The sequence below is a fragment of the Pseudophryne corroboree genome, chromosome 12 (assembly GCF_028390025.1).
Source record: "Pseudophryne corroboree isolate aPseCor3 chromosome 12, aPseCor3.hap2, whole genome shotgun sequence".
NCBI classification, from domain to species: domain Eukaryota; kingdom Metazoa; phylum Chordata; class Amphibia; order Anura; family Myobatrachidae; genus Pseudophryne; species Pseudophryne corroboree.
The window spans coordinates 149,968,825-149,996,476 of record NC_086455.1 but is presented as its reverse complement, the minus strand read 5'-3'; the positions used below and the strand labels follow the sequence as shown (position 1 = coordinate 149,996,476).

General features: G+C 40.4%; 1 protein-coding gene and 1 pseudogene across 1 annotated transcript; one reads left to right on the top strand and one right to left on the bottom strand.

Annotated features, from left to right (window-relative positions):
• Positions 1 to 236: 236 nt before the first annotated feature.
• On the bottom strand, positions 237 to 13,224 carry LOC134979996 (embryonic protein UVS.2-like). Its single transcript, XM_063946593.1, has 10 exons — positions 13,041 to 13,224; positions 8,586 to 8,650; positions 8,061 to 8,187; positions 7,850 to 7,967; positions 7,333 to 7,511; positions 7,157 to 7,238; positions 6,869 to 6,996; positions 5,082 to 5,197; positions 3,044 to 3,269; positions 237 to 298 (listed from the first exon to the last, which is right to left on the bottom strand). The coding sequence occupies exons 1-10, from the start codon at positions 13,222 to 13,224 to the stop codon at positions 237 to 239; spliced, it is 1,287 nt and encodes a 428-aa protein (XP_063802663.1).
• A 12,365-nt stretch (positions 13,225 to 25,589) lies between these two features.
• On the top strand, positions 25,590 to 25,708 carry LOC134981562 (5S ribosomal RNA; annotated as a pseudogene).
• Positions 25,709 to 27,652: the final 1,944 nt, after the last annotated feature.

Here is a 27,652-nt window from a genome sequence, read left to right as displayed (position 1 = left end):
ATATATATTTGGTTATTAGGGTCTAACTAGCCCTATTTATTCAGCAGCTGGTGGATCTACAGCACATGTCAGTGCCAATCCCTACCTTGGTAGTAATTCTGACTTGGGATGATAGCTAGTGCAATTATGGTTGTCCTCGCCCTTTTTATAGATTAGATTAGAGCAATCATGGTCTTTATAAACTATATGGGGAAGATATCCCAGTTTAGAATTTTGTTGAGAGTGAAGATGAGAGATTAAGGTGTTGATAAATTGATTGTAACAGGAGCTTGAAAACCATCTGGGCAGGTAAATTTGCCTGCATAATAGACAAGCATGACATAAGTAAAGTTCTTTATTATGCTGTCTTCAGGTTGGCCACTTGGGGAATGAGCTTGGGCAAATTAGTTTCAATGACAAAATTGTCAAATAATTGTACTTGACATTGGCTTCACCATCTACAGGTGGATATGGGCAATGATATAACCTTAGACAATATATTTTGAGACTCAGAACTTTGGAATTTGGGGTCGAACTTCAGGAGACCTGTTAGACTAATTTGTTTCTAATGGGTTATTGGTGTAGATCTTACCAAGTATCAAGATGGGTATTACATGTAGAATACATCACCAATCTGTTCTCATATTAGATAATTATGAAATGACTCTGGTGCAGAACATCAATGAGAATACATCAGTCAGTGTTTTTAATGCTCGACTCAATCCATATTGAATAACTCCTTAAATTTGGCTTGTCTGAACCTTGTCCTTATTATACTCCAACCACAGCACATGGCAGAGTAAATTGATACTGTCGTCATCCCTGATATGGCCTGTTCCATTGTAATACTGGATTTATATAACATATCAACATCATTCTGGGAATTCTAGGGAAAGTGCTCAGTTTGGTTGTCTATGTTTTCTTTAGCCAAAATGGACCAATCTTTTATCACTGTATGACATATGATGTGGATATGCAACAAATGTCAAGAACGTGACAATAGTATTTGGATTGAGACCACTGGTATATCTAAAAAGACCAGAGGCCGTGTACCATGTTTAACACTTGATAAATCCCTGGATAGTATCAGCATATGATAAATTGATTTTCAAAATAATTTTACATCCATGTATACAATATACCAGTTTTATTGAAATATAAAGTATCTACTAGACTTGCTCTTACCTTACTAAACTGTAGAATATATTACACTTCACACAGAGAGTAAAACACAATATTCTATATGAGAAATACTTTTGATTATGTAGACTATATAGACATTGTGTTACTTTACAGTTCTAGTCTAAACATTTCTAAATAGAAAAAAATATATTTGCCATATAGAAAATATACTGTATTATAATGTGAGTTGTGCTTCAATTATAACATCAGTTCCTTCCCACAAGCAGAGGGTTTTCTTACTGCAGGAATTTCTCACTGGTTTCCCTTATTGTCCTCACCCGGCTGTTTTCTTCAGTACTACTGTTGGGATAGAGAAATAAATAGTAGTTAGATAGAAAAATTATTATACACATATGCACAAACTGTCTATAAAGCCTGAATCTGAGTTGGATGCAGCAGCAATGTTGGATGCAGTAAAGCAATGTTTGGTCTGCACATGCATCACATTGCACATGTTTCCAATTATATACTGTACGTTCAGAGTCACAGAACAGATTTGGAGGAACAAAGTGTATTGAACAAAAGTGGGTCTTCCTTGGTGGTATTAGAGGGCTGGCTAAACAGACAAACTAAGATGTTGCGTCTTATGGGAGTATCATGGCTGTGTATGGAGACCCAGAATCTTCCACAACGAGGCCATATTTACACAGATAAACTGCACCTACCACAGGGCTGGTGCAAGTTGTGATGGTGTGACTGATGGTGCCTGGGTGTCTCAGTGCTTGCACATTTAGATACATAGATATATACCAGGGGAAGGGCTTTGTAAGACAATAATGCTGTGGAAGACAATATTATTAAGACAATAATGTTGTAGAAGATGTAGAGATGGATGCGGCTGGTCAGGTTCATATGTGTAAATGTATTATAGCGGCACGCATCATGCCGCTATAACACTTACTGCTTTGACTCACTACCGCGCATAATCAGGAAGGGAAATCGGCAATATGTAAGAACATCTTGTCTGCCGAAACGGGGATGCCCCCTGAGCACACAGTGCATCAGCTTAGTGCTGATGCACTGTGTGTCCTTCCTGGCCAGCTCCTCTGTGCATGAGTAGGATCTAGCTACTCACGCGAGATCCCCAGTTCAGTCCAGAGCCAACACCCACCACAGCCACGGACAGCTCTGTCCCTGCTGTGGTGTATGGGCATTGCCACCAGCAGCTGTTGAAATCAGCCCCCCCCCCCCCCCCCCGCGGGTTAACTGAATTGTACCCCTCCCTAGGTAAAATCAACTACCCTGCTCACTGTTATTTAAGCCAGATGCAGTCTGTGAGACTGCACTGGCTTCACTGTGACTGGCAGAGACTTGCTATTGGAAGTACTACCTGTCAGTCACAGATACTACAGGCAGGCCCATTGGGAGGTGTTCCCTCTCGCTGGGACTGCCAGACTGGGCTGCAATAAGCAGAGAGCTGGCATCCTGTAGAAAGATAGCTCCATGCCCCGTCCACCCTAGCCGGCTTATATGGGCTGCAGCCGATGCTTGTGCACATGAGCCGGACCTAGCTCCTGACAGCTTCATTATACAGGTGCCAGGACCCAGCCAGCGGCGGCTGCTGCAGGGGCTCTCTATCAACTCCGTCGGACCAGGCAGTGGCAGCTCCCTTACTCCATATAGGTAGGAGCCACCACTGGACATCATATCATTCTATACACAGTTCCCAAGTATTTTCAATGATCAAATGCTGTGGGTTTTTGTTTCCTTTAAAATAATGAACATGTAAGTTTACTGCCGTAATACTCAGGTGGCATTGAATAACCCACTGAAGGAATATAAAGCTCAGAGCAATTATCTGACCTCTGTAGAATACTAAGTAAGATTAAACAGTGGAAAACCGTAACATTAAGCATTTCTATAACTTACAGTAATACAATACCTGAGCTATATGTAGCAATGAAGCCATTCCCTGGAACACTGCTGACACTGAAAATCTCTATAAGCATTTGGCTAGTGGAAGCAATGATTACTGGGATTACACCAGTCCCACAAGTTTTGTCCTTCAGCACAGGAGACGTTCTACTGGGACCATCATAAATCTTCATGTAGTAAGATGCGCACTCTGGTGAGGACTTGACATTAAAGCTAATGCCATTCAGGCTAACCTACATAGAAAACAATTGTTACATCAGGCAGTCAGAAATAAATTATTTATTTATTTGTAAATTTTGTTTAAAAAATCCCATAAAGTGTAATTTATGTTATATACTTTTATGTCAAAATGGACATTGCAGCATGAGGATGTGATCACCTGCAGAGCTTATCCAGTGGGTTATTGTAAGACTTTCAAACTGAGCATTATATCTTAGTACTGGCCTAAAGAATCCCATTATATACCCCCATTGTATATGGTTCCCCAGTATTCCTTCACACTTCTCCTGCATGTAATACAAAACTCAAGAGGTTGAGCCTGGAAGGAATTAATTAATGAAGCATCAACATAATCACATTCTTTTCACCAACATAACTGCTTATCCATTATTAGTATTTATTATTAACATCTCAGCGGGATGCAGTCAGTTAACCTCCAATCAAAATCCCGACGTTCAAAATCCCGACACCAATTGACCGATGGTCAAAATCCCGACAAGGTCAAAATCCCGACATGGACAAAATACCGACATTTAAAATACCGACAAGGTCAAAATACCGACATGTAAACTGCCGACAGGTCAAAATGCCGACATGAGTTCTTCAAGATTTTTTTAATTGAATCCGACTTGTTCATACTTTACCATCCCAGTGGACCTGGAGGGGGAATATAATAGTGTGCCGAGCGTAGCATGGCGAGCGCAGCGAGCCATGCGAGGGGACGCGGTACACTTTATATGGTGTCCATGTTGACTTATGTCGACATACACACAAAAAACAACAAGAAAATGTGTGTCGGTATTTTGACCTGTCGGCATTTTACATGTCGGTATTTTGACCTTGTCGGTATTGTAAATGTCGGTATTTTGTCCATGTCGGGATTTTGACCTTGTCGGGATTTTGACTATCGGTCAATTGGTGTCGGGATTTTGAACATCGGGATTTTGATTGGAGGTATTTCATACCGATTCCATCTCAGCAATAATATTATTTATATAGCGCTAACAGATCTCGGATAGCCTGGCAGCTGCATTTTGTACTAGACACAAGTTGCTTAACTCTTGCTGGGAAACCCAGGTAGTGTGCAGATAGATAGATAGATAGATAGATAGATAGATAGATAGATAGATAGATAGATAGATAGATAGATATTGATAGATAGATATTATAAAAATATGCCCAAGTTCCCCATCCCTAACTGTGCATGAATCAGTCTTTATTTCTGAAGAAGTATTCTTTGCAGTGTAAAGTGGTTTTGTAGTCAAATACTGCTCATGGTATTTTACAAAATTTAAAAAAATGGGCGTGTTTTTTATGTTTATGAGCAATCAGATGCAGTCCTCATTTGCTTATTTGTACAGTATTTATTACTAACAAATTTATATTTACACTAGGGACAGAGCTGATGCCGATCATAACCCTTCAGGAGGCTGCATTTGAGAACTTTTGGTGATCAGTTTTGTCTCAATTTTTGATGATATGCCCGCACTATGCTTTTATTATATTTTCATTGCAACTGCACACCCACTTCACTCCCATTCCAGACCAATTCTCAGCGAGTTTGAAGTCAGACATAAGGAAAAATAAAAGTATAGTTGCACATATACAATGCAAATATATTGCACATTCAGACTGTATGGGGCATGTATACATATTGGCTGGTGATTGCACCTTGTGTAGCGTCATCTTGACAGATAAAAAATCGATCTCAGTGAAGATGGATTTGATCAGTTTATTAGCCAGATGTATTGGATGCAATGCCCCTATAGTAACTGATTACAGAAGTGTGATCTATTATCTCCGTTTGCACCAACTCATTACTGTACCTGCCCAGATGGGGTCCTGATCAACCAAACACAGCTTCCGCTATTAGGATTGGCTGAGACAGAGTTGGCCGAGCTCACAACACCACTGTTATCATTTAGCAAATTAGCACAAACATCTAAAAAAGAAAACAATAATACAAGTCAATGACTATAGAAGTGATGTAGTGTTTATAGTTATTATGTCATTAGGATGTACTGCATATGTGACAGCTGTAAGGTGATATCACTATGTAGATTCTATAGTGTAGATGCAGAGCTGAAAACAAGTTGGCTGAAATTACACCCACATTACGTACACAGAGTAAGATGCTGAGATGTACCCATCTATGTAAATGCACCAACCCTATCTGTATGCTTGGTTTTATAGCTGACATCATTATCAGTGCCCACTTACACCAGAACTACCCCTGCTGCAAGAAAAACTAATATCAACATTTATTTTACTCTAGTGATGTTTCGTTCTCCAGAAATCTGAATCCACCACAAGTTTGTGGATCCAAAGTGAACCAAAAACCCTGTCCGCCTCTCCCGATGAGATCCGTGTCGAGCCAAGTCCTTGTTTGGAACTTACTGCAGTATGGAAATCGAATTTTAAATCCAAATTTCAGACTTTGGATTGAAAAATGACTTGATTTGACCTATTTTCAGAATTTTTTATCAATAGTCATCAATTATTATTTTTTATAGATTTTAAACTGAACCGAAAACCGATCCCAAACCGAAACACTTGAGAGTGGTTTTTCAAAATCACAGCCAAAGCACAAAATTGAATCAAGATCCAAAACCAAAACATGGGGGTCATCACACATCTCAGTTTTTTCATGCTAAAATCTGTATGCCTATAGGGTCATGAGGGAGATCAAACCTTCAAGAGATAAGGTGGAGAAGTTGCCCATAGTGACTAATTAGCTTACATTTTATAAACTGCTAGAAAAATAATACCTAGAAGCTTTTGAAGGCTTGATACATCTCCCCTTATGTGTGGTGAAAAGTATCCGGCATCTAAGCACATAATTGGATACCTGCCAGGACTGTGCATATTGGCTGATATTGCAACACTAACACATTACTAAACTTTGCAGCAACAATTATTACAGCATGTACAGTATGGCTTGTATCAACCTCAGTGCTACTGTCACTCTATACAGTATGTGAGAGGTGGAGTGTAGTATGAAGTACCATAGGAACTGTACAGCAATACAAGTATTTAGACTAACAACTCAGACCATATATTAGCAACTATTATATTATACCAGGCAATTTATACAGGAAGCACATTATAGGTCAATTGAATTAAGGCCACAACACATAACTTTTAACAATGTTCATAGGTTTAGTTACAATTTAATCAACATTTATATATTATATTTGTAATAAGAGTAATGTTTAAATTGACATTATTTCAACATTGCCTCCATACAGAATCATTTCTTTTTATCTAATTTCAATTTATTTATGTTGCATACTACATGGTGATTCAAAAGTCGCAGTACACCCTTTTGATTCAAAAACTGAGCAGGAAATGCGAAAACTGAATACTCCAGTAAGGTATGGATGAGGTGGGCTATCTTTAAGGGTATGTACCAAACATGGGCGACTTTTGAATCACCCTGTAGTATGCACCACTCACAATAATAAAAAATGTTGTATCCAGGATTATTTGAATGGAAAGCAGTGTTTTGTCTAATGTAATACTAACTTTTGTCTCATGAGCGGATTATCCCTCTTTATTTGCAATATCCAGCCAACTGTACCTGTGTTGCCTCTATATTTCTATCAATACTTACTACACTGATAAAGATGATTAATTTTTGCAACATCCAAGATACTCAGTCCAATCCTTTGTCCAATGGGCACATTTGGGTCAGGATGGGGTACAATGGTGGGTTGATTAGAAGTGTTAGAGAATGCATACCTGTCACACAGACAAAAGACATGGCAGTATGAAGTGGTCATCAGTGCAATCCAGAAATATACATTATACAATGCACCATTCTGACATCAATGTGTTCTAATCACTTTCTAGCATCATCACCTATCAGTAACACAGTACATGGCAAAAGGCAGCAACTTACTTGTCATAATGCATCACTGACCCATAATCATACTGCAGACCCCCATCATCAGTGTTTTTTATGGCAAAATTGATCTTTTCTCCTGTAACAGGAAGTCTCTGATTACTGCACCTCGCATTTGAGTGTAAACACAATACTTTCTTTAAGTAACAAATAATGTATATCTGTGTATGTACCTGGTGATATATACTGTTGCATGACGGTGACATAGTCATCACGGTCAATCCTTGTATGTTCATGGTAAAATCCCAGGGCATGGTCTAGCTCATGTTGTATAATTCCTCTGGACATACAACCAGCAATATCTACTGCAACCATCTGACCTCCACCTATTCGTCCCACATATGATGCACAGCTGGAAGCAGAGAGGAAGGTATGCCAATATTGACAACACACTTGTTATAGCAAAAGAATAATCAAAGGTACAGAAATGTTATAAATAATAATATACAGTAGAACTACATAAAATAAAATGTTATCTAAGTATTTCTATCGGGAGGTTTGCAAACTTTTAAGAATAGAATAAGTATAATTTTATTTTTTGCTGTCTACATTGTATACAGTGTGGGACAAATGCATTATTGTGTTTACACACTTATTAATATAATATATAATTTAGTTACAAGCCCCGGATTATGCTGTCATCTGTACCCATAATAATCATCCCTTATGACAGAGAGTGGAAGAACATACCCCTGTGATGAGACAATGTTGAGGAAACTCTTCTCTGTGGTCCGAGGTATAAAGTTGACACACGTCAATGTTTCCATCTCCTGCATAGAATTTTGGAACAGACTGACCTGATTGGCAGCTGTGCAGAAGTAAAATTACATATTTATTATAATACACTGAAATATAGATGTCCTTGAGAATAATAATATAACATAAGGAAGAGGCTACTCACTATAAACAGAGGATAAGGTGTATGGCACAGGGACGGTCCCATCTGCAGATTTGGGCCATGGGCAGGTTGTACAGGTGCTGGCGCTGCGTCCAATCTTTATTAGCATGTCACCTCCTACTACGGGCACCTTAATATCTATGTTAATCAGGAGAAGGAAGGGAAACATTCATATGTTAGTATACTGTGATTAAGGGGCTGATGTATCAGTGAAAGAGTGGAGAAGTGGAGCATCAGTCTACTACCTATCATATTATAAAATGTACTTAATAAATGCTTCTTCAAAGCTGATTGATTGCTATGGGCAACTTCCTCACTCTTTTACTAAATCCAAGTCAGATTGTCATCTTAATTCTAAATTTCATATATTCTCTTATACAAAAATTATTGAATATAACGGGTACATTAATTTACATTGTAGGAATTATTTCACATTATCAACTGAAAATAATATTCCTTCAGGTTTAGGTTGTGAACATAGCTCCTTTATATTATGCTTTAGCATTTACAGTAGTTATATGTTCATACAGTACCTTTGTTGGCTCTAAGAATGCTGCTGAAGATATTATAAGGGACTTCTGCATCTGAAACTTCTGTAAATACAAGCACACATATAAAGTGACAACAGGTTTATATCATTTATCAGTGTAGTCTGCTGGGTGTTATTGTTTAGTGGAAATAAATGATGCTACAGAAAGAATACCTAAGTAATAAATTGTGTTTATAATGTTTTCATCATAACCCATGGCTTTTTGTAGGACCGGGTAAATATATTTTATTACTATGATATTATTGGGCCCATGTACAGTTGGACAGGTGTACTACGATATACCTGCGCTCGGGATCCCAGCGCCCAGCATACCGGCGCCAGGATCCCGATCGCCGGAATGCCGGCAGCGGGGTGAGTACAAAAGAGCCCCTTGCGTGTTCATTGTGCACGCCATGCTGCGGACACAGTAGCGCACTATGTGCGCCATGCTATTTATTCTCCCTCCAGAGGTGTTGTGGACACCCGAAGAGGGAGAATAGTTGTCAGGATCCCGGTGCCGGTTTGCAGAGTGCCGGGATCGCGACAGCCGGGATATCGAGTGCCTCACCAGTTGGACAGACCTCTGTTATTTGTGTTTCCTTTCTGGGAAAATGCACCATAAATGCAGACATGTCAGTGTCAGATATACATTGAAGTTTCTGTCATATACTGTACATACCGTATAAATGCAATTGTGCATGTTAATTAGTGCACCCTTTGATAGACACAGATAGATTGTTCAATCATTGTTCTTCCATATAATTGAATTGCATGTGAAAGAGCAAATTAATTGAAGTCATTGAACTGTTTTAATAATATGAAAAAGCAATGATTGGGCAATCTGTGTCTAACATAGTTTGACAACTTCATGGCTGCTCTCTGGAAGGAGGCAGCCAGGTCAGACCAGAGCGGGGTCATGACTTGGTAGAGCGGCTGTTCAGGGGTTGAGAAGATGCTAATTAGACTGTGCTGGGGGTTTGACTGCGCGATCAAGGCCATGTCACTGCTATACAAAGCCAAGATTACTAGCATTGTAAAGCGGGGGCGTGGCTACAATGACACAATTTAGTGCGAACTGCGTCTTCATCTGCACACTTCACTCAGTAAGTGGGAGGCTGGGTGGAGGGTGAATCTGGGAGACTTGCACACTCTTCCAGGAGGTCATGTAAGCTATCCAATTTCCACGAGCCTCCCGGCTGTTCTAGGAGAGTAAGCGAGAGAGTGGTGTCTACCAAAAGGGGCATCTGTGTAAAAACATTTCAATGTACTGTATATCTGTTCTTTAATAAGTGGCATTTGTAAGCCACCTTGTCAAGGATTAAGTACTAGTGTACTTGACACTAGTAATCAAATAGCATCAAAAAGATGCAAAGGTTTAGTTTGCCAAATAGTTGTATCTGAATCAATAGTATTGTCAAACTAAACCTTTGCATCTTTCTGATATTCTTTAGAAAGGTCACTGACTAATCATTATAATAGTCACATGTATTATCTTACTCCAATTTTGGGGCCTCATAAATTGTTTTACGTGGAGACCATTGTAATATTAGACCCAATAAAACTGACTAACCTTCCAATATGATCAGGGTCAAATGTTAACTTTGTATATTTGTCCTTTTAATGGATTATAATAAAGGATTTTATATTAGTAAACATGTTGTGCCCTCACCCAAAGAGTTTTCTTTTCCTCTTCCTTTGCTGTTATATTGCTTAGAAACTCTTGGGCCGCACCGCCAGAGAATAGTATCGGTTTTACTTCATGTAACGCTTGTCCTGACATTGCGGGTGGGATAATGATTTCTATCTATTATGTCAAGATATATATTATTCTGGCTCTATATACCTTTATTGCCTGTGCAGAAACATAATAAAACTTGTCCAAATACTCTATATTCCCTACCACTATGTACATGCACATATATTCACACTAGGGTTGTTGTTTTTTTTACGCCAATTAACCCACCAGTATATTTTTGAAGAGTGGGAGAAAACTGGAGTACGTGGAGGAATCCCACGCAAGCATGGGGAGAATATACAAACTGCACACAGCTATGACCTTGGTGGGAATTGAACCCATGGCCTCCGTCCCCCCTCAAAACAAGCTGCTAATCTGCTTAAGGCAACAGCTCTACAGTGGCAAGATGTCATTGTCATTGCCATCCTCACCCTCCTCAGTGTGTACATCATCCTCACACAATGGGGGTCATTCCGAGTTGTTCGCTCGGTAAAAATCTTCGCATCGCAGCGATTTTCCGCTTAATGCGCATGCGCAATGTCCGCACTGCGACTGCGCCAAGTAAATTTGCTATGCAGTTAGGAATTTTACTCACGGCTTTTTCATCGTTCTGGCGATCGTAATGTGATTGACAGGAAATGGGTGTTACTGGGCGGAAACAGGCCGTTTTATGGGCGTGTGGGAAAAAACGCTACAGTTTCCGGAAAAAACGCAGGAGTGGCCTGAGAAACAGGGGAGTGTCTGGGCGAACGCTGGGTGTGTTTGTGACATCAAACCAGGAACGACAAGCACTGAACTGATCGCAGATGCCGAGTAAGTCTGAAGTTACTCAGAAACTGCTACGAGGTGTGTAATCGCAATATTGCGAATACATCGTTCGCAATTTTAAGATGCTAAGATTCACTCCCAGTAGGCGGCAGCTTAGCATGAGCAAATCTGCTAAAATCCGCTTGCGAGCGAACAACTCGGAATGACCCCCAATATTTATTGATCCCCTCTGGAATCTGCCATTACAGAAATCTCTGTACTTTGCCATGATTGCTGGGAAAGGCCTTCCTCATGGAATTTTCAGTTCATTTTGATGAACTTCATCTTTCCACATTTTGAGGAAGTAGCCTCCTACGCCGTTCGCTCACAAGGATCCCGACATTGCTGAAAACTCTCTCCGAGTACACAGAGCCGGCCCTAACCAATATGATGCCCTAGGCAAGATTTTGGCTGGTGCCCCCTAGCACCACCACTGGTTCCGCCTCTGACCTTGCACCTCTTTCCCAGCACCATCACCCCTCACCCATAGCAGTCCTTATTTTGGTGTTTGTATCCCCTATATTTTAAATAGGAACAGTTCGCACATTTGGCGCACAGCCCAAAAAGGGGTGTGTTTTTGCTGGCAAGGGGCATGGCCACACAATAGTACCCCCAATTCCAATTATGCCACACAGTACAGCAACTTTATTCACATTTGATCATGCAATAGTGTCAATAATTCATATTACATCCCACAGTCCACAGTAGTATTACTTTACCTTATAAACGTTACTCCTCACAGTAGAGCCCCTTATTCACATTACATCACACTGAATTACTCCTTATTCACATTACACCACACCCTATTGCTCTTTAGTCATATTAGATGACACAGTAGTGCCCTTTCTATACGCAATGCCACATAGTAGAGCACCTTATACACATAATGCCACACATTAGTAATGCATTTATACACATAATTCCACACAGTAATGCCCCTTACACATTATTAATGTCCTTATAAACATAATGCACCTTACACATTATGACAACCTTTATTAATGCCCTTTTACACATAATGTCTCTTACATATATGCAGCACATTATTAATGCCCTTATACACATAATGACACACATAGTGCCCCCTACACATTTGCTGCACATTACTAGTGCCCCTATACACATAATGACACACATACAGTAGTACCGTTACACATATGCCGCACATTATTAATGCCCTTATACACATAATGACACACATAGTGCCCCTTACACATATGTTGCACATTATTAATGCATTTTTACATGACGCACATAATGCTCCTTACACATATTCCGAACACTACTGCACAACCAACCCACTCACATGCACACAACACTCACACTTCCACTAACACTGTGACCTCTGCCTCTGCTTGGATACAGATGTGTCCTCATAAATCTTGCCTCAATGCTAACGTCGAGCACCTTTTTTATGAAAATCCATCTTATTTGCATTGCTATGTAGCTAGGATGCACAAGCAGATTCTGCTGATTAATATATATGCAGCATGCCTATATATTGTAAGACTGTGGCTGTATCTGTATAAGAAATGCTACACACAGAATATAGGCATGCCGCATATCATTTTAATCAGCAGAAGCTGCTGATGCCCCTAGGCATATCAAATGCCCTAGGCAATTGCCTAGTTTGCCTATGCCTATGGCCGGCTCTGCGAGTACACAATAAAGGGTGGGTAAGTAATGCAAAGCCAGTTTGTACAGGTGCCTCTAAATTGCCTTTTTTTCCTTCCAGTACTTGAAGGGACTCTCTGACATGTCTATTTGTATGATGTCATGAAAATAATCCTCCACCATTCTTTAAACTGTGATCTATCAGATGTAGTTACGGTAGAGGTGTCACTAATGTTGCAATTCTTGTAGACCCAACAAGATGTCAAAATGTTGGGTTTACTTACAGTATATGCATTACCACTGAGTTTTTTGGAAAAGCTGAGCATTTTTCTGGCTGCTGCTGAAGAAACTGAATGAGGAGACATTGTGCCATGTGTCACTTGAGCTGCCAACTTGCTCACCAGAAGCTCTTTGCATCTCCTAAGATCTGGGTCAGTTGGAAAGAAAGACACAGTGGACGACTTAAACCTAGGTTCAAGCATGGTTGTTAAATGTAGTAATCAGATTTTATGATACTGGCAACCAGTGGATCCTGGCTAAGCAAATAAAGGATATAATTTGCAGATTCACTTTGTTTAATCTCCTCCTTCAATTTCTCCAGCTGATTTTCCAAAAGGTTAATTATGAACATTACCAGATTCAAGCTAGCAGTGTCAGCACTTACTTCACAGGTGGCTACGTCAAAGGGTTTCAGCAACTTGCACAAGACAAAAAAGTATTCTCGACTGTGCTGGGTTAAGGTACATTCCCCCTCCTCTCCCAATGTCATGGCTTGTTGTATAGCTATGAATGGCTTTTTGCTGTTCCTCCATACGCAGAAGTATATAAAGGGTGGAGTTCCACCTTTTTACTGCCTCTCTGTTCAGTTGATGGCAGGGCAAAGTAATTTGTTTTTGCAGGTGGTGCAAAATTCTGCAGCTTTTGCTGAATGACGAAAATGTCCCGAGATTTTTTGTGCCACAGACAGCAACTCTTGCCTGCCCCTGTCATTTTCTAAAAAGCCTTATATCGCTAAGTTGATCACATGAGCAAAATAGGCGATGTGTTGGAATTCACCCAGCTGTAATGCTCTCACAATATTTGTGGCATTATCAGATACCATAAATCCTGAGGAGTGTCCAAGTGGGGTAAGTCATGTTTCTACGCCATCCCTTAGTTTTTCTTAGAGGTTGTCAGTGGTATGCCTCTTATTGAATCCAGTGATACACAGAGTAGCCTGCCTCTGAATGATCTGACATAGTTTGTTAGATACTATTTCTGCTGCTGATGAAGGCAATGCACCCACTCAGTAGGCTTTCACTGTCATATAATCTTTAGTTTGCCCACTACCACTTGTCCACATATCTGTGGTTTAGTTGACAGTTGGTACAATGGCATTTTGTAGGTCAATAATGTAAAAAATGTTAACGTCCTTGTACAGCCGAGGAATGGCTTTTTGGCCTAAATGGAACCAAGATGGAATTTGGTATTTGGAACACAGACCCTCAACTAACTGTGTAAAACCCACTGCATTAATGGTTGATATTGGAAGCAGATCTAAAATTAGTATAGCCAACATGGCATCAGTGATCCGCTGGGTGACTTGGTGAGAGCTATCATACTTGCTTCCCCTTGCAAAGGATTGTTTCACAGTCAATTGAGTTTTTCCAATACTACGAATAGTCTTCTTGGTTCACTTCTAGGATGAAGATCCAGCAGCAGCAGCTGCAAGCCTATCGCTCAAGGATTCTTCTGAGTAATCCTGGAATAGGTAAGAGTCACCTAGCCTTAACAAATTGATGCAGGACTACCGCTGATGAATACTGAGGATATTGAGGATAAATATGTTGGTGGTGGAGATTGCAGGTGCTGGGATCTAGTTGAGAGATGGGAGCTAGCTGATGCTGGACTGCTTGTTGTTACATTTTTAGCATCAGTATTTGATGTTATAAAAAAATTGTCATGAGCTTGCTGCAAATGACGTAACAGGGTGAAGGTTCCTAGATGTTTAATGTCCCTAACTCTACTTACTGTGGTTCCACAAAGGCCATAGATGGTTTGAAGAATGTTGTCAGGATTTGTGTAAATATAATTTCTATGTAATCAGCTATACTTCTGCTGCTCATTACCACATTTGCAGAGAGAGCAAAAATGGTGGATGGTGGCTTCTCTGTGAGCTAAGAATCAGAAATATAAGGCTCACACATAGCATTCAAGGATACACTTAGACTCTCCTCAGGGATTTGTGACATTTCTGTTTCTGAACGCACAGTTTTCAATTTTTTTACACTTCTTCTAGACTCTGAGTGAAAAGGTCTAGCATCTTCATGAGAGGCAGAAGAAGATGCCTCACTGACAGTTGCAGAACCACCACTCATAAATAAAGGCCAAGGATTGAGCCTTTCCTTGGCACTGCGTGTGATGAATGGCATGTTTGCAATATTATGTTTTTCTGCACCAAACCTTCCTTTTCTAAGAGGTGTATTTTCCTTTAACACTGTATATTGGATTTTTTTTTATTTTAGATGCCCTGACATAGACCTGTTATACCCTTGAGCATCGGCTTTAGTAGATGATGTTACTGGACTAGCATCATCATCATGACTGGTGGCAGCAACTGCTGCACTAGTATTTGGTTGCTCTTCTCTAAACTGATAGTTATCAATTTGTCAAGTTGCAAATCACTGCATGGCTCACAGGGCTTATAGTTGTACTTGACCAAAGTGCATTTGAGTAAAGCACACCAACCAGTACAAAAAATAAATATATTATATATTTATTATTTTTCTATTTTTAAACTTGCTGCTCGGTTTGAACTGGATCACAGGGCTTATAGAAGACCACGAGCAAGGTGCACTTGAGTACAGAACACCAACCAGTACAAACAAAATATATATATTTTTGATTTTTCTATTTTTAAACTTGCAGCTTCGTTTGAACTGTGTGGATCACAGGGCTTACAGATGCATGTGAACAAAGGGCAAAACATAACACTAATAACTTGTACAATTTACAGCAAAGTAGAGTGCAGCATACTGCAGCGTGCAGTGTGCCCCCTATACAGAGTCACTTTATACAGCACAGCCACTTATGAGTCCGGAGTCTCAGTACAGCCACTACAGCAGAGTATAGTGCAGCTTTCAGCAGCGTGCAGCTTGCCCACTATACAGTCACAGCACAGCCACTTGTAAGACCAGAGTCTTACTCCTTAATTACAGCTACTATAGCAGAGTATAGTGCAGCTTTCAGCAGCATGCCTTCAATACAGTCACAGCTAAGCCATTTGTGAGTCCGGAGTCCTAGTCCTTAATTACAGCTACTACAGCAGATTATAGAGCAGCTTTCAGCAGCGTGATCCCTATAAATTTACAGCACAACCAACAGCTACTACAGCAGAATAAAGTTCAGATTTCACCAGCGTGTGTGAAATGTCCCTGAGTCCTGGCCGTGGAGACTTATATAGAATCCAAGCCCTGCGAGAATCCAACACTGCGAAGATGACTCGGGTCCCCAATGTTTGAAACAGTCTGGATTTCAAGGACTCGGACCTCCCATCTCTAATTTAAAGGTGTCACTTTTTTCCTTTTTTGGGGGGGAGGGGGAGGAAGAAAGTGACGACACCTTTTAATGCATACCAATAAATAAATAAATGTTTTAATACAAATACATTATAAAGAAAAGTCCCAGTTAATGAGTCTTCTTTTCTCTTTTTCCCTATACTATTACATTTTGACTCTTTGGAACACCACAATCTTGGTAATGGTAGGGAAACAAATATCCCGATATAAAGGAATACATACTATGGGCGGGATTCAATTCTTTTCACCCCTTTCCACACCTGTTCTGTTTCTGCCCTCAGGGATGTTGTATCATTATTTCAGCTTGCTACCCCCGGAGTAGCGAGGCACCCAACCCTTTACACAGCTAAACCTGATTACTATGGGCGCAATATGCGCGATAACGGAGATCATTTTAGAAAGAAAATTGGGCGTGATATATCATTTGAATCTCACCCTATATGTTGGTAGAATATATCCATGAAAATACAGAATATTTAAGGGATTAGGACTGTGCAGAATCTCACCTGCTTGGCTAGGGATCTTTTAGAATGTGCCAGTGAGTAATAAGTATACCTATGCACCTGCTAGGTGGTGTTGAAAACATGACCTGTTTGGAGTCCTGAGGGCTGAGTCTGAGAACCAATTAAAGAAGGCATAAAAAAGACAATGACCCAGGGGAAAGAGGAAATATGATGATAATACTTCCTGAGATCAAAAGTACTGATACATTGCACCGCTGTAAAAACTGCATGATGAAGTGAACAATGGCACAATGTCTTCTTACCTGCCACATTTAAAATGCATGCCGTTGTTTCCTGGGTTGTCCTATTGAGTGTGCAACACTCCCAACAGGATTACACAGGGAACGGCCAGTGGTAGCATGCGGTCAGCCGTATACACTTTGATGTGTACAATATAGCAATATGATTTGTGTTTGAGTGATATATCGTTTAATGTGTATGCATTAGAGAAGAGGTGAGAGAGGAAAATGACAAAGGTCATGTATTAAGGAGAATATGGAAGAAAAGGCTTTTGAAATTAAAATTAAAAAATTAAACTTACCATAGTCGTCTGGGAAAATCTGCAATATAAATATTTTTTTAAATTGTGTGCATTTCTTTTTCACTGGCAACACCATCAAAGTTGTGTACTTTAATTATATTATTAGTAGTAATAATAATAATAATAATAATAATAATAATAATAAACATCTACAGTATGGGATTGATGCAAATTGAGCCCTATGCTGCTTGGTGTGGCATATCTTGTGCAAAGGGAGCCCTATGCTGCTTGGTGTGGCATATCTTGTGCAAAGGGAGCCCTATGCTGCTTGGTGTGGCATATATAAATGTGTTATTAATAAACCAGCACACATATTAAATATAGATTTTCTCATGACAAGAAAGGTAACATGGGTGTGGGAAGGGAGATTCTCACACAGCTAGAGTTTATTAAGGGAATGTTCTAAAGCAGTCAGATGCAGCCCTGCAGATTCCCACAGATGTGCCTGCCATGTTGTTACTGGAGGCTGATACAGAAAGCCAAGCTGAAGATCATCATCATCATTATCATCATCATCATCATCATTGGTAAATATATATAATTGCAGTGGTAATGTGCACCCCATTTCGACTTAAAGGCCTATCATACTGTAAAAAAAACTTCTTTGGGTACTAGTCTGGACCAGGGCTACCATAGCAATGAAGCTGCAGTGTTGCGTCAACCTACCAAAATGTCTACCACCAGACTAACACCTTAATCTATTTTTAAAATATTATATTACCCCACACTTTCCATAATAGGAGCCCTGGTGCTGTCAGTAGGTTTGTTATATTTTCTTTTTTTTTTTCTCAACGATTACCTCAGACTGTAAGCAATTGTGTTTTTTTTATTATAAAAACCTACGTGATTCAAAAACTGATGATAATGTCTGGCAGTCTGAAAGCATCAGGATATGCATTTCAGTTTTTCATCATGATATAACCACATCCATACATGTGCTTCTGCTGTATGTGCTGAGTGACACTAATCTGATTAGTTTTTATTTTTATAAAAACATTTTTTTTTATTTTAATATTTGTGATTATTTTGTGATTAACTTTGGCTCTTTTGTTAGCAGGTTTATATTTATCATTTCCAATCTGGCTAATAACAGTGCTGCTTTTCCGTACACTTTTATTATAATTTTAAGAATAATATTTAATTTTACATTAGCAGGGCAAACTGTAAACTCATAGTTTAACTTCTCCTACTTTAATTAAGCAGTTTTTAATTTGAATGTAAAACTAACCTCAGTTTCTCACCTGTATAGGATTACTTGTAGTGGAACCAATCAAGTAGGCCAGGAAGAAGAGGACAACGTTTCCACCCATCTTGCTCTGCAGTCTGTAGTTACAGTTCTCGTCCTTCTCTCTGCCTCTCAATCTCCCTGTCTGGAGTGCTTTATATTCAGCAACAGAATATACAATAAACCAATCAGCTACCAGAAAAACATATTCTATAGAAAAGATACTTGTCCCTGGGGGTTCTACGTAAACAGAAGTAAATGAATAACCTAGTGATTATCTCAGCTGGAACTTCCCAAGTTTTGCAAATATCACTATTGTCTTTTTACATTAGAAATGTAATACTTTAAAAACCTAACAATTATTTATTTTTATGTTTACCTCACCATGTAATTCCAAAGGGCTACATTCCAAAACAGAAACTGTTGCATAGGGATACTTGTTAATGTATATATTGCTTTAATCTTATTTGTATTCCAGAAGTCATTTTAGATAAAATACTCTACCCCAGATATTAATAGCTAGAAACATCACTATAGACATCATAGGCATTATAAAGACATGGTGGGATGATTCTCATAATTGGTTAGTAAACTTGAAGCGTTTCACTCTCCTCCGGAGAGACAGGGCTAACTAAAAGGGAGGAGGTGTATGTCTTTATGTTAAACCATTTTTAAAACTGTATTTTAAGGAGGTTATTTACGAGGGGATTGGTGGTAATGTGGAGTCGGGGTTGAGATATCAACTTTAGAATTACAACTCTTGCAGCAAACAAAAAAGCTGCAGGACTGGGGGAGGTCCTAATCATTGGGGATTTTAACTATCTGGATATAAATTGGAAAACCGAATCAGGTGATACAGCCAGGGGAAACAGGTTCTTAACTATGCTATCACTATTTGTCTCAAGTAATCGAGGAACCAACTAGACGAAGGACTATACTGGATATGGTACTAATTAGTAATGTACAGATTATATAAAATACTGAAGTAGGGAATACCTTGGGAAATAGCGATCATGATATGGTTACATTCGATATTAGTTTTCAAAAACAACACTATAAGGGCCCAACTAAGACCTTCAACTTTAGAAAAGCAATATTCAACATGCTGAAAACAAGTACTGAAGAATAATGATTGGGAAACTTTGTTTCATGGTAAGGATCCATCTGAAATATGGAAGGCTTTCAAAACTTTGATCAATAAGAACATTCATAAGTTCATTCCCATGTGCAGCAAATATAGGAGTAGTAAATTCAAACCAATGTGGCTTAATAAGAAGGTTAAGGAACAAATGGATAAAAAGAGGCGTGTGTTCAAAGTGTTTAAATCCGACGGGAAGGCAGAATCATTCCAATACTACAAGGAGTGTAAAAAAAATGCAAAAAAGAAATCAGAGCTGTTAAAATTGAAAACGAAAAGCAAATCACGAAGGAGTGTAAATCAAACCATAAAAAGTTTTAAAAGTATATAAAGAGTAAAAGGTTATAAAGGAGAACATAGGACCATTAAAGGGCAAGTTGGGTATCTTCACTAACGAGGACAAAGATTAGGCAGAATTATTGAACTTTGTTTTTTTTTCATAATTGTGCACTAGAGAGTACCAGTTTGTGGGAGTAGTGCACAACAAAAGCCTTTATAACATCCCATTGCTAAGTACTTGGTTAAATGAGGAAGTAGTCTGGGGGAGACTAAATAAAATTAAGATAAATAAATCTCTGGGTCCTGATGGTCTTCAACCAAGGATTCTTATGGAGCTTCACTCGGAATTAGCAAAGCTTTTATATTTGATTTTCTACGGTTCAATTACATCAGGCTTGGTACCAAAGGACTGGTGTAAAGCGAAGGTAGTCCCAATATTTAAAAAGGGGACTAAAACTCATCCGGGTAATTATAAACCTGTAAGTTTGACATCTATAGTAGAGGAAATATTGGAAGGTATAAAAAGGAATAGCATACAGGAGTTCTTGGAGATCTTCAAGGTTATTAATAGGAACCAGCATGGTTTTGTGAGGAATAGCTCTTGTCAGACTAACTTCATTAACTTCTATGAGAAAGTTAGCGATAACGTAGATCAGGGAAAAGCAGTGGATGTAGTCTATTTAGACTTTGCTAAAGCCTTCGACACAGTGCAACACAAAAGACTGATTTACAAACTAAGAGATCTTGGTTTAGGAAACACTATTTGTACTTGGGTAAATAACTGGCTGGATAATAGAGAACAGTGAGTGGTGGCAAATGGGATGTTTTCCAACTGGGCCTCAGTACTCAGTGGAATACCGCAAGGGTCTGTACTCAGGCCTCTACTGCTTCACATATTTAGTAAAGACCTAGCAGTGTCTATTTTTGCAGATGATACTAAACTGTGTAAATTAATTCAGACAAAGATGTTGAGTCTCTGCAGAACGACTTATTTAAACTGGAATTGTGGGCAGATAAATGGAGAATGAGGTTCAATATAGAAAAATGTAAAGTAATGCACTTTAGGACTACAAATAATCATGCAACCTATAAATTGAATGGGGAAGAGGTAGGGGAAACAGAGGTTGAAAATGGTATAAGGGGACTCATTGATAATAGAATAAGCAGCAGTACCCTATGTCAAAGTGCAGCAAAGAAGGTAAATAAGGTGTTAGCATGTATAAAATGGGGAATTGAGACAAGGGATGAGAGTGTAATCCTACTACTGTATCAATGGTAAGGCCACACCTTGAATATTGTGTACAGTTCTGGGCGACACACTAAAGAAAAGATATCTTGGAACTTGAAAAGGTTTAGAGGCAAGCCACCAAATTGATTAAGGGGTTAGAGGCACTGGATTATGAGGAAAGGCTTGCTAGGTTAGATATGTTTACACTTGAAAAGAGGCATCTAAGAGGAGACATTATTAATATTTACAAATTTATAGCGGGACAATACAAAGAGCTATCAGGCGATTTGTTTATTAAAAAACCTCTACACAGAACACGCCGACACCCTCTGAGGTTAGAGGAGAGAAAATTTCATACCCAACGCAGGAAAGGATTCTTCACAGTAAGGGCAGTAAGGATTTGGAATTCTCTGCCAGAGAAGGTAATATTAGTGGACTCAGGGCCTAATTCAGACCTGATCTCTAGCAGGCGATTTTTGCACTGCTGCGATCAGATAGTCACCGCCTACTGGGGGAGTGTATTTTAGCTGTGCAAGTGTGTGAACGCATGTGTAGCATAGCTGTACAAACAGATCTTGTACAGTCTCTGCACAGCCCAGGACTTACTCAGCCGCTGCGATCACTTCAGCCTGTCCGGGACCGGAATTGACGTCAGGAACCCTCCCTGCAAATGCTTGGACACGCCTGCATTTTTCCAACCACTCCCTGAAAATGGTCAGTTCCCACTCACTAACGCCCTCTTCCTGTCAATCTCCTTGCAATCGCCCGTGCAAATGCATTCTTCGCACAAAGCCATTGCTTAGCGGCCATCCATTTTGTACCCGTGCGACGCACCTGCGCATTGCAGTGCATATGCATGCGCAGTTAAGACCTGATCGCAGGTTGTACGAAAACGCAGCCTAGCGATCAGGTCAGAATTACCCCCTCAGTCAATATGATTAAAAATGGATTAGATAAATTCCTAACCAAAATAAATATCCTAGGATATAACATTTAAAAAAGAACATATTTTAGAAATATAGCAAATTATAGTTGTTAGTTAAACTTATTAACATAACTACTGTCACAGAAAGACAGCGGCGGCCGGCGCACTAACCCCTCCGCTGTGTGCTCCATTGCTGGGCCGTGTCTGGGGGCCGCTGGACTCAGCAGACAGGCGTCGGAGGTGTCCCTGCTGCTCGACCCGTGGGTGCCACCATTGTCCCCGGCTGTCACATGTCGGTAGAAAGCCAAAGATGAATGTCAGCCATCACGTGGCCGCAGCGGATAATAGGAACTGAGCGGGAAGTTCAAAAGGAGACGCTGGGCAAAGCTCCGGCGCCTGAGTATCGTCACTGTTTAGCTACTCCCAGGCTCAATCTGCCTTTTGTGGAGATCTGGTTCCCAGCATTTCCAGTGTGTATCCAGTGTCTTTCCCAGCTCAGTGAAGCCAGGCCTTCTGCAGGAGCCGTGAGTATGAGTGTCCTGTGTGTGCGTGACCCCACCCCCCCCAAAAAAAATACTGTCACCGGGAGGACATCTGTAGCGCTTGTCCAGCAACTCCTGGGACTCTCAGAAGCCCTCGCCCCATTCAGAAGATGGATGGGAGACCAACAGGAGCAGCAGAGACTCCTGGACAGGTAGTATCGTTTTTTAATTGTATTTTTATTTTTTTACATGCTGCAAAGTTTTAAGCACTGAAAACACAGTGGCAATTGTTTTTAATTGGATACAGCGGGTCTTGGGAGCAAGCATATCCGCGGTAATCCAAAATTGTGTGAGGTAAGCAAGGTTTTTTACCTTACTAAACCTTGCTCCCAATTGAATCTCCCCCTATATCAGCTTACACAGGGAGAGTTGTGTCCATCCGTATGTTCAGCAATCTAATTAACAGAGGGGGTGTTGCATTGCAGATAGGATCCCAGTTGCAGGCAGAAACTATCTTGGAATTTCAAAAATGTAGCAGAGAGAGATGGAAAGCTGAGATATATAAATGTGAGGATGTTTTTTTTTTTACCTGTGAAGAAAGGAGAGATGGGATTTCAGTTCTGGTACTACAGTAAGTGCATCCTTGAAATGACATCCTTAAAATGCAGCCTTCATACATGCAGACCAAGCCCTGACTGCAGGCCTTGACAATAATTCTCTTAAATACCACTATGGGGTAAATTTACTAATTTTCTATTTAAGATGGGATGTTGACCATGGCAACCAATCAGATTCTACTTCTCATTTATCTAGCACCTTCTAGAAGATAATACCTGTAATCTACTTGGTTGCTTTGGGCAACATCCCATCTTAAATAGAACTCCCATCTTAGTAAATTTACCCCTATATCTGCTGACACAGGAGAGGTGTGTCCATAAGTATATTTAGCAATCTAATTAACAAAGTTGCATTGCAGATAGGATCACAGTTGCAGTTGCAGACAAACTTTCTTGGGATGTTTAAAGTGTAGTCAGAGAGAGACAGAAAACTCAGATATATAAACGTTAAAATGGGTTTTACCTGTGAAGAAGGGATAGATGTAATTTCAACTCCGGTTCTAACTGCACATTTGAAATTACATCCTGAAAAGGCAGCCTTCACAAATGCAGGCCAAGACCTGACGGCAGGCCATGAAAATAATTTTCTGAAATACTACACTCTAATTGAAAGTATTTTTTTTTCATATTATATTTTTATGGAATTTTAACAGTAATGGAAAGGGGGCGGGACAGAAAATGAAAAGGGGAATGTGGGGAAGGGGTCCGGAGGTACACACAAATTGAACAATAAATCATACAGAATGCGTCCAGGTCCAAGATAAAAAATCACATGGAAATACAGAATAACAATATAATAATGTAATAGTGTCAAGTTGCTGGCTTGATCCCGCACATACATAAAGAAATATACAATTATGGGTTCATAATTGGTGAGGAAGTTATAACATCTGGCCTATGGGCTCTCGCTTGCCAATAGTTGCTCCACAAAATTAACGCAGCCAGGGACAAGCAGCTGAAAAATAATAAGTTGCCCCTGCTGTTTCAAAATCATAGTGGGATTGGATCATATTTTAGATAGCTTTAATAGCGGGGAGAGTTGGTGTATGCCAGTAACGGGCTATCAGAAGTTTAGTTGCAATAAGTATGTGGCCCATCAAGTATCGGTCATTAGATGAAAGTTCGCCAAAGTATACATGAAGAATAGCTAACTTTGGATGAGGGGACACCGTATATCCTAGGACTCTTGTGATTAGAATAAATACTAAGTTCCATAGATTAGTGATTGTGGGGCATGACCAAAAGCTATGGAACAAAGTTCCCATAATGCCACAATTTCACCAACATTGATTAGAGGTAGATGGTTGCATGGCATGTAGATGAGCAGGTGTTAAATACAAACAGTGGAGAAGTTTGTAAAACAGCACAGGAAGTGATCAAGCCCGAGTGAGGGTGAAACGCGTCTTCTGTCCGTTCTTCCGCCCGCTCCAGCCAGCCGCACCTTCGTCAAACTTGTCATCTGCTGATACGGACCACGGGCTCATGCTGTATCAGCCGCACCAGGGGTTCCACCAGTTCCTGCCCATCTTGCTGCTGCCAGCCCCCATTTGTCTCCATTGTGGACTGGGGGAAATAACATTAAGGCACCGCTGCACGCTCTACTAATTGGGGACTATACGGTATATTTTGATTCCCTCCTACCTACACTGCAGCCATTGTGCTACTTTGTTTAACCTCCATGTCTGGCAGAATATAAAGATATTTTATTTTCTAGACCATATATATTAGTGATCAGACGGTATCTCTGTGTAGCCCATCAGCACTTGTCAGGCAGCACAATCTGTGGAACCTTGATACTAACTTGTTAGTAAAACCTATACAATGTTTTACATTGTTTCAACAGTAGGAATCGGCTGTGGGGTTTAGCTACACATTTTTTCCATCCAGCACTGTATGACACATACATAAATATCTTGTTCAGCTTTTTGCTGTTAACCCTATGCACTCTTTCACTTTTTCACCCCTAGTAGGTGAACCTGGAATATTTATATACTTATGGTATAATTGTTTTATTTGATACCACACATCAGTTGTCTCTCTGAATTTTACCAGTTGTGACTATTGGAGTACAGCATTCTGATTTTTCCTTTTTTGGACATCTGTCACATAATCTTTTTCTAGGTACTAGTCCTCTTTTTCTGGACTCTCACCAGCGATTCAAATGTCCATGGGTGGTTCACCCCGCATACCTTTGTCTAACCCTGGTAGCAGATCCATCTAATTTCCTTATACCCACCCCTTTTTGTTTTTGTCTCCACTTTAATTCATTCATGAATCCTTATCTCTTCCCTTCTCTCCCTTTTTTTATGTGAACTCTCATCAGTGATCCCAGAGCAATAGGGGCATTGGTACCCCTATTATCATACCACACTGTAAACGCCTGATTCCGTCCAATCTTGGAAGCAAAGCAGTGTTGGGCTTGGTCAGTACTGGGATGGGTGACCCCCCAGGAAGACTGAGTTTAGTAGAGGTGTGAGGCATTGGTATGCTCTGTGCCTAACAATTGACAGCAGATTCACTATCTTTATCTAATTTTCCTATATCAATATAACTCATTCTTATAACCCCTATGAACCAGCAGACATGTGGCTTACAAGTTATTCATAATATTTATTGACTTAAGGTTTTTGGTACTGGTTGTGATCAACACTACCACATGGTTGGCCCCCCTATTTAGGGTATTATATGTACTCACCATTGAGTAAGAGATCACCCATGTTATGGTATTTCTTAGTTTATGTGTTGCACATGTCTGGTCCCCCCATTTAGGGTTATCATATTTGCCATCGAGTCACCATCTGTTTCATTTTCTAGTGGCCACATGCTTCTCTTCATTTGCTGGAAGCCACAGCACAACCTTCAAAGGGAACGGGGATAGTAACCCTCGCTCCAGATGGACCCAAGACTTGGGATAATCTTCACTGATCCATGCTCCTACCTGGGCAAGGACACAAGCTAGCGGATAAGACCACAAATCAGGGAACACCAAGCCTCCCTCTGACTTGGGAAGGGACATTATTTTTCGCACTAGCGTCAATTTCTTACCCTACCGTATATATTTAATAAAAAGAGAATTAAAGTTAGTCAATGAGTGATCAGGAAGTAAGATAGGGATATTTCTAAATAAATAAAGTAACTTGGGCAGAATCATAATTTTCATAGCCGCAATGCGTCCAATCCAAGACACATGTTGCATTATCCATTCTGTAATCAAAAATTTAATTTTACGTAAAAGTGGGGGATAATTAGCTGAAATTAGATCAGCCATTCATGGGGTGATCGGTACCCCCAAGTATTTGAGGCTCGACATATGTATAGTGGGCTCTCAAGGATTGTAGAAGAATAGGAAGGAAACTAAGCGGAAGCGCCTCTGTTTTACAATCATTCAACTTATAATAGGAGTGTTAGGCGCCGAGGGTCCGCCCGTCAGTTCGGCCCGGCGCCTAGCAACTAGGGACGCCGCATGCGGACAGCCGCCGGCTCCCTAGCAACGCTAGACGCCGGGCGCACGGAGCCGCTCAGACCCTAGCAACGGGGACGCCACTGTCGGACCGCGTTCCCCGTTGCTGGGTCTAGATTAATCACCTCATTGGTATCCTGGCCGTGCAGCATGCAGCTGCACGGCATGATTGTTAATTACCCTGTCTGGCTCCTGATTGGAGAGCTCCCAGTTAAAAGCACTCTCTGGACTTCTCACAGACGCCGGTAATAGCTTCCTGTTTGCTGTGTCTGTTGCAGAGAGTTTTCCAGTCCTGTCTATCCGGTCGTTCCTGTCCTCAGTGGTCCAATACTCGGAAGTTGTCATCTTTTCCTGGAGTCCTGACCGAGCACATTTAACATCCTGTGGTGTTCGTGAGTCGCGGCGTAGCCGTGTGTTGCGGCTTGACCGCTTACTATTTATTATTTGGTTATATTGTGTTTCGGAGCTTTTGCGGAGGATTCCGCTCCCACAAATCCACTCTGGTATCCAGCGGTGCTGGATAGGAGTTACGGATTCGTGGATTTTTGGTTGTCCTTTTCCCTGGCGGTTTGTCCGCACATACTTCTGGTTTAAGTTAGTTAGCTTGTAGCCCCTGGCCTGGTTGCTTAGTCAGAGGGCCCCTTGTTATCACCCTGTCTCGGATTTCCCTTTGTCTCCCATTAAGACCTGAGGGGGCATCGGAGTTGGGCAGACATAATCCGCCCTTCAAACGCGGCTGCCATGGGCTCAAGCAACCATAGTCTCGCAGGGGATTTCTGATAACACGGGCGAGACAACGGAGTTAGGGCGCCAGGGGTTACTAGGCTTTCCTGCTCCCGTAACTAGCATTCCATTCCAGTACTCTGACCTCCGTCATAAGATCACCCCTGGTCAGACGTACTGGTATCATAACATTATTACCGGCCAGACTAAAATTTAAAATTAAACAGGGTTT

Bases quoted from the DNA above. Each gene is read 5' to 3' on its own strand.
- LOC134979996 (XM_063946593.1), bottom strand. From the start codon at position 13,224: ATGCTTGAACCTAGGTTTAAGTCGTCCACTGTGTCTTTCTTTCCAACT. The intron at 8,651-13,040 runs GTAATGCATATA...TTGTATTTACAG, and splicing joins CTTTTCCAAAAAACTCAGTG to AAGTTTCAGATGCAGAAGTC. The intron at 299-3,043 runs GTATTGTATTAC...TCTATTATGCAG, and splicing joins CATTGCTACATATAGCTCAG to GCAAATTTACCTGCCCAGAT.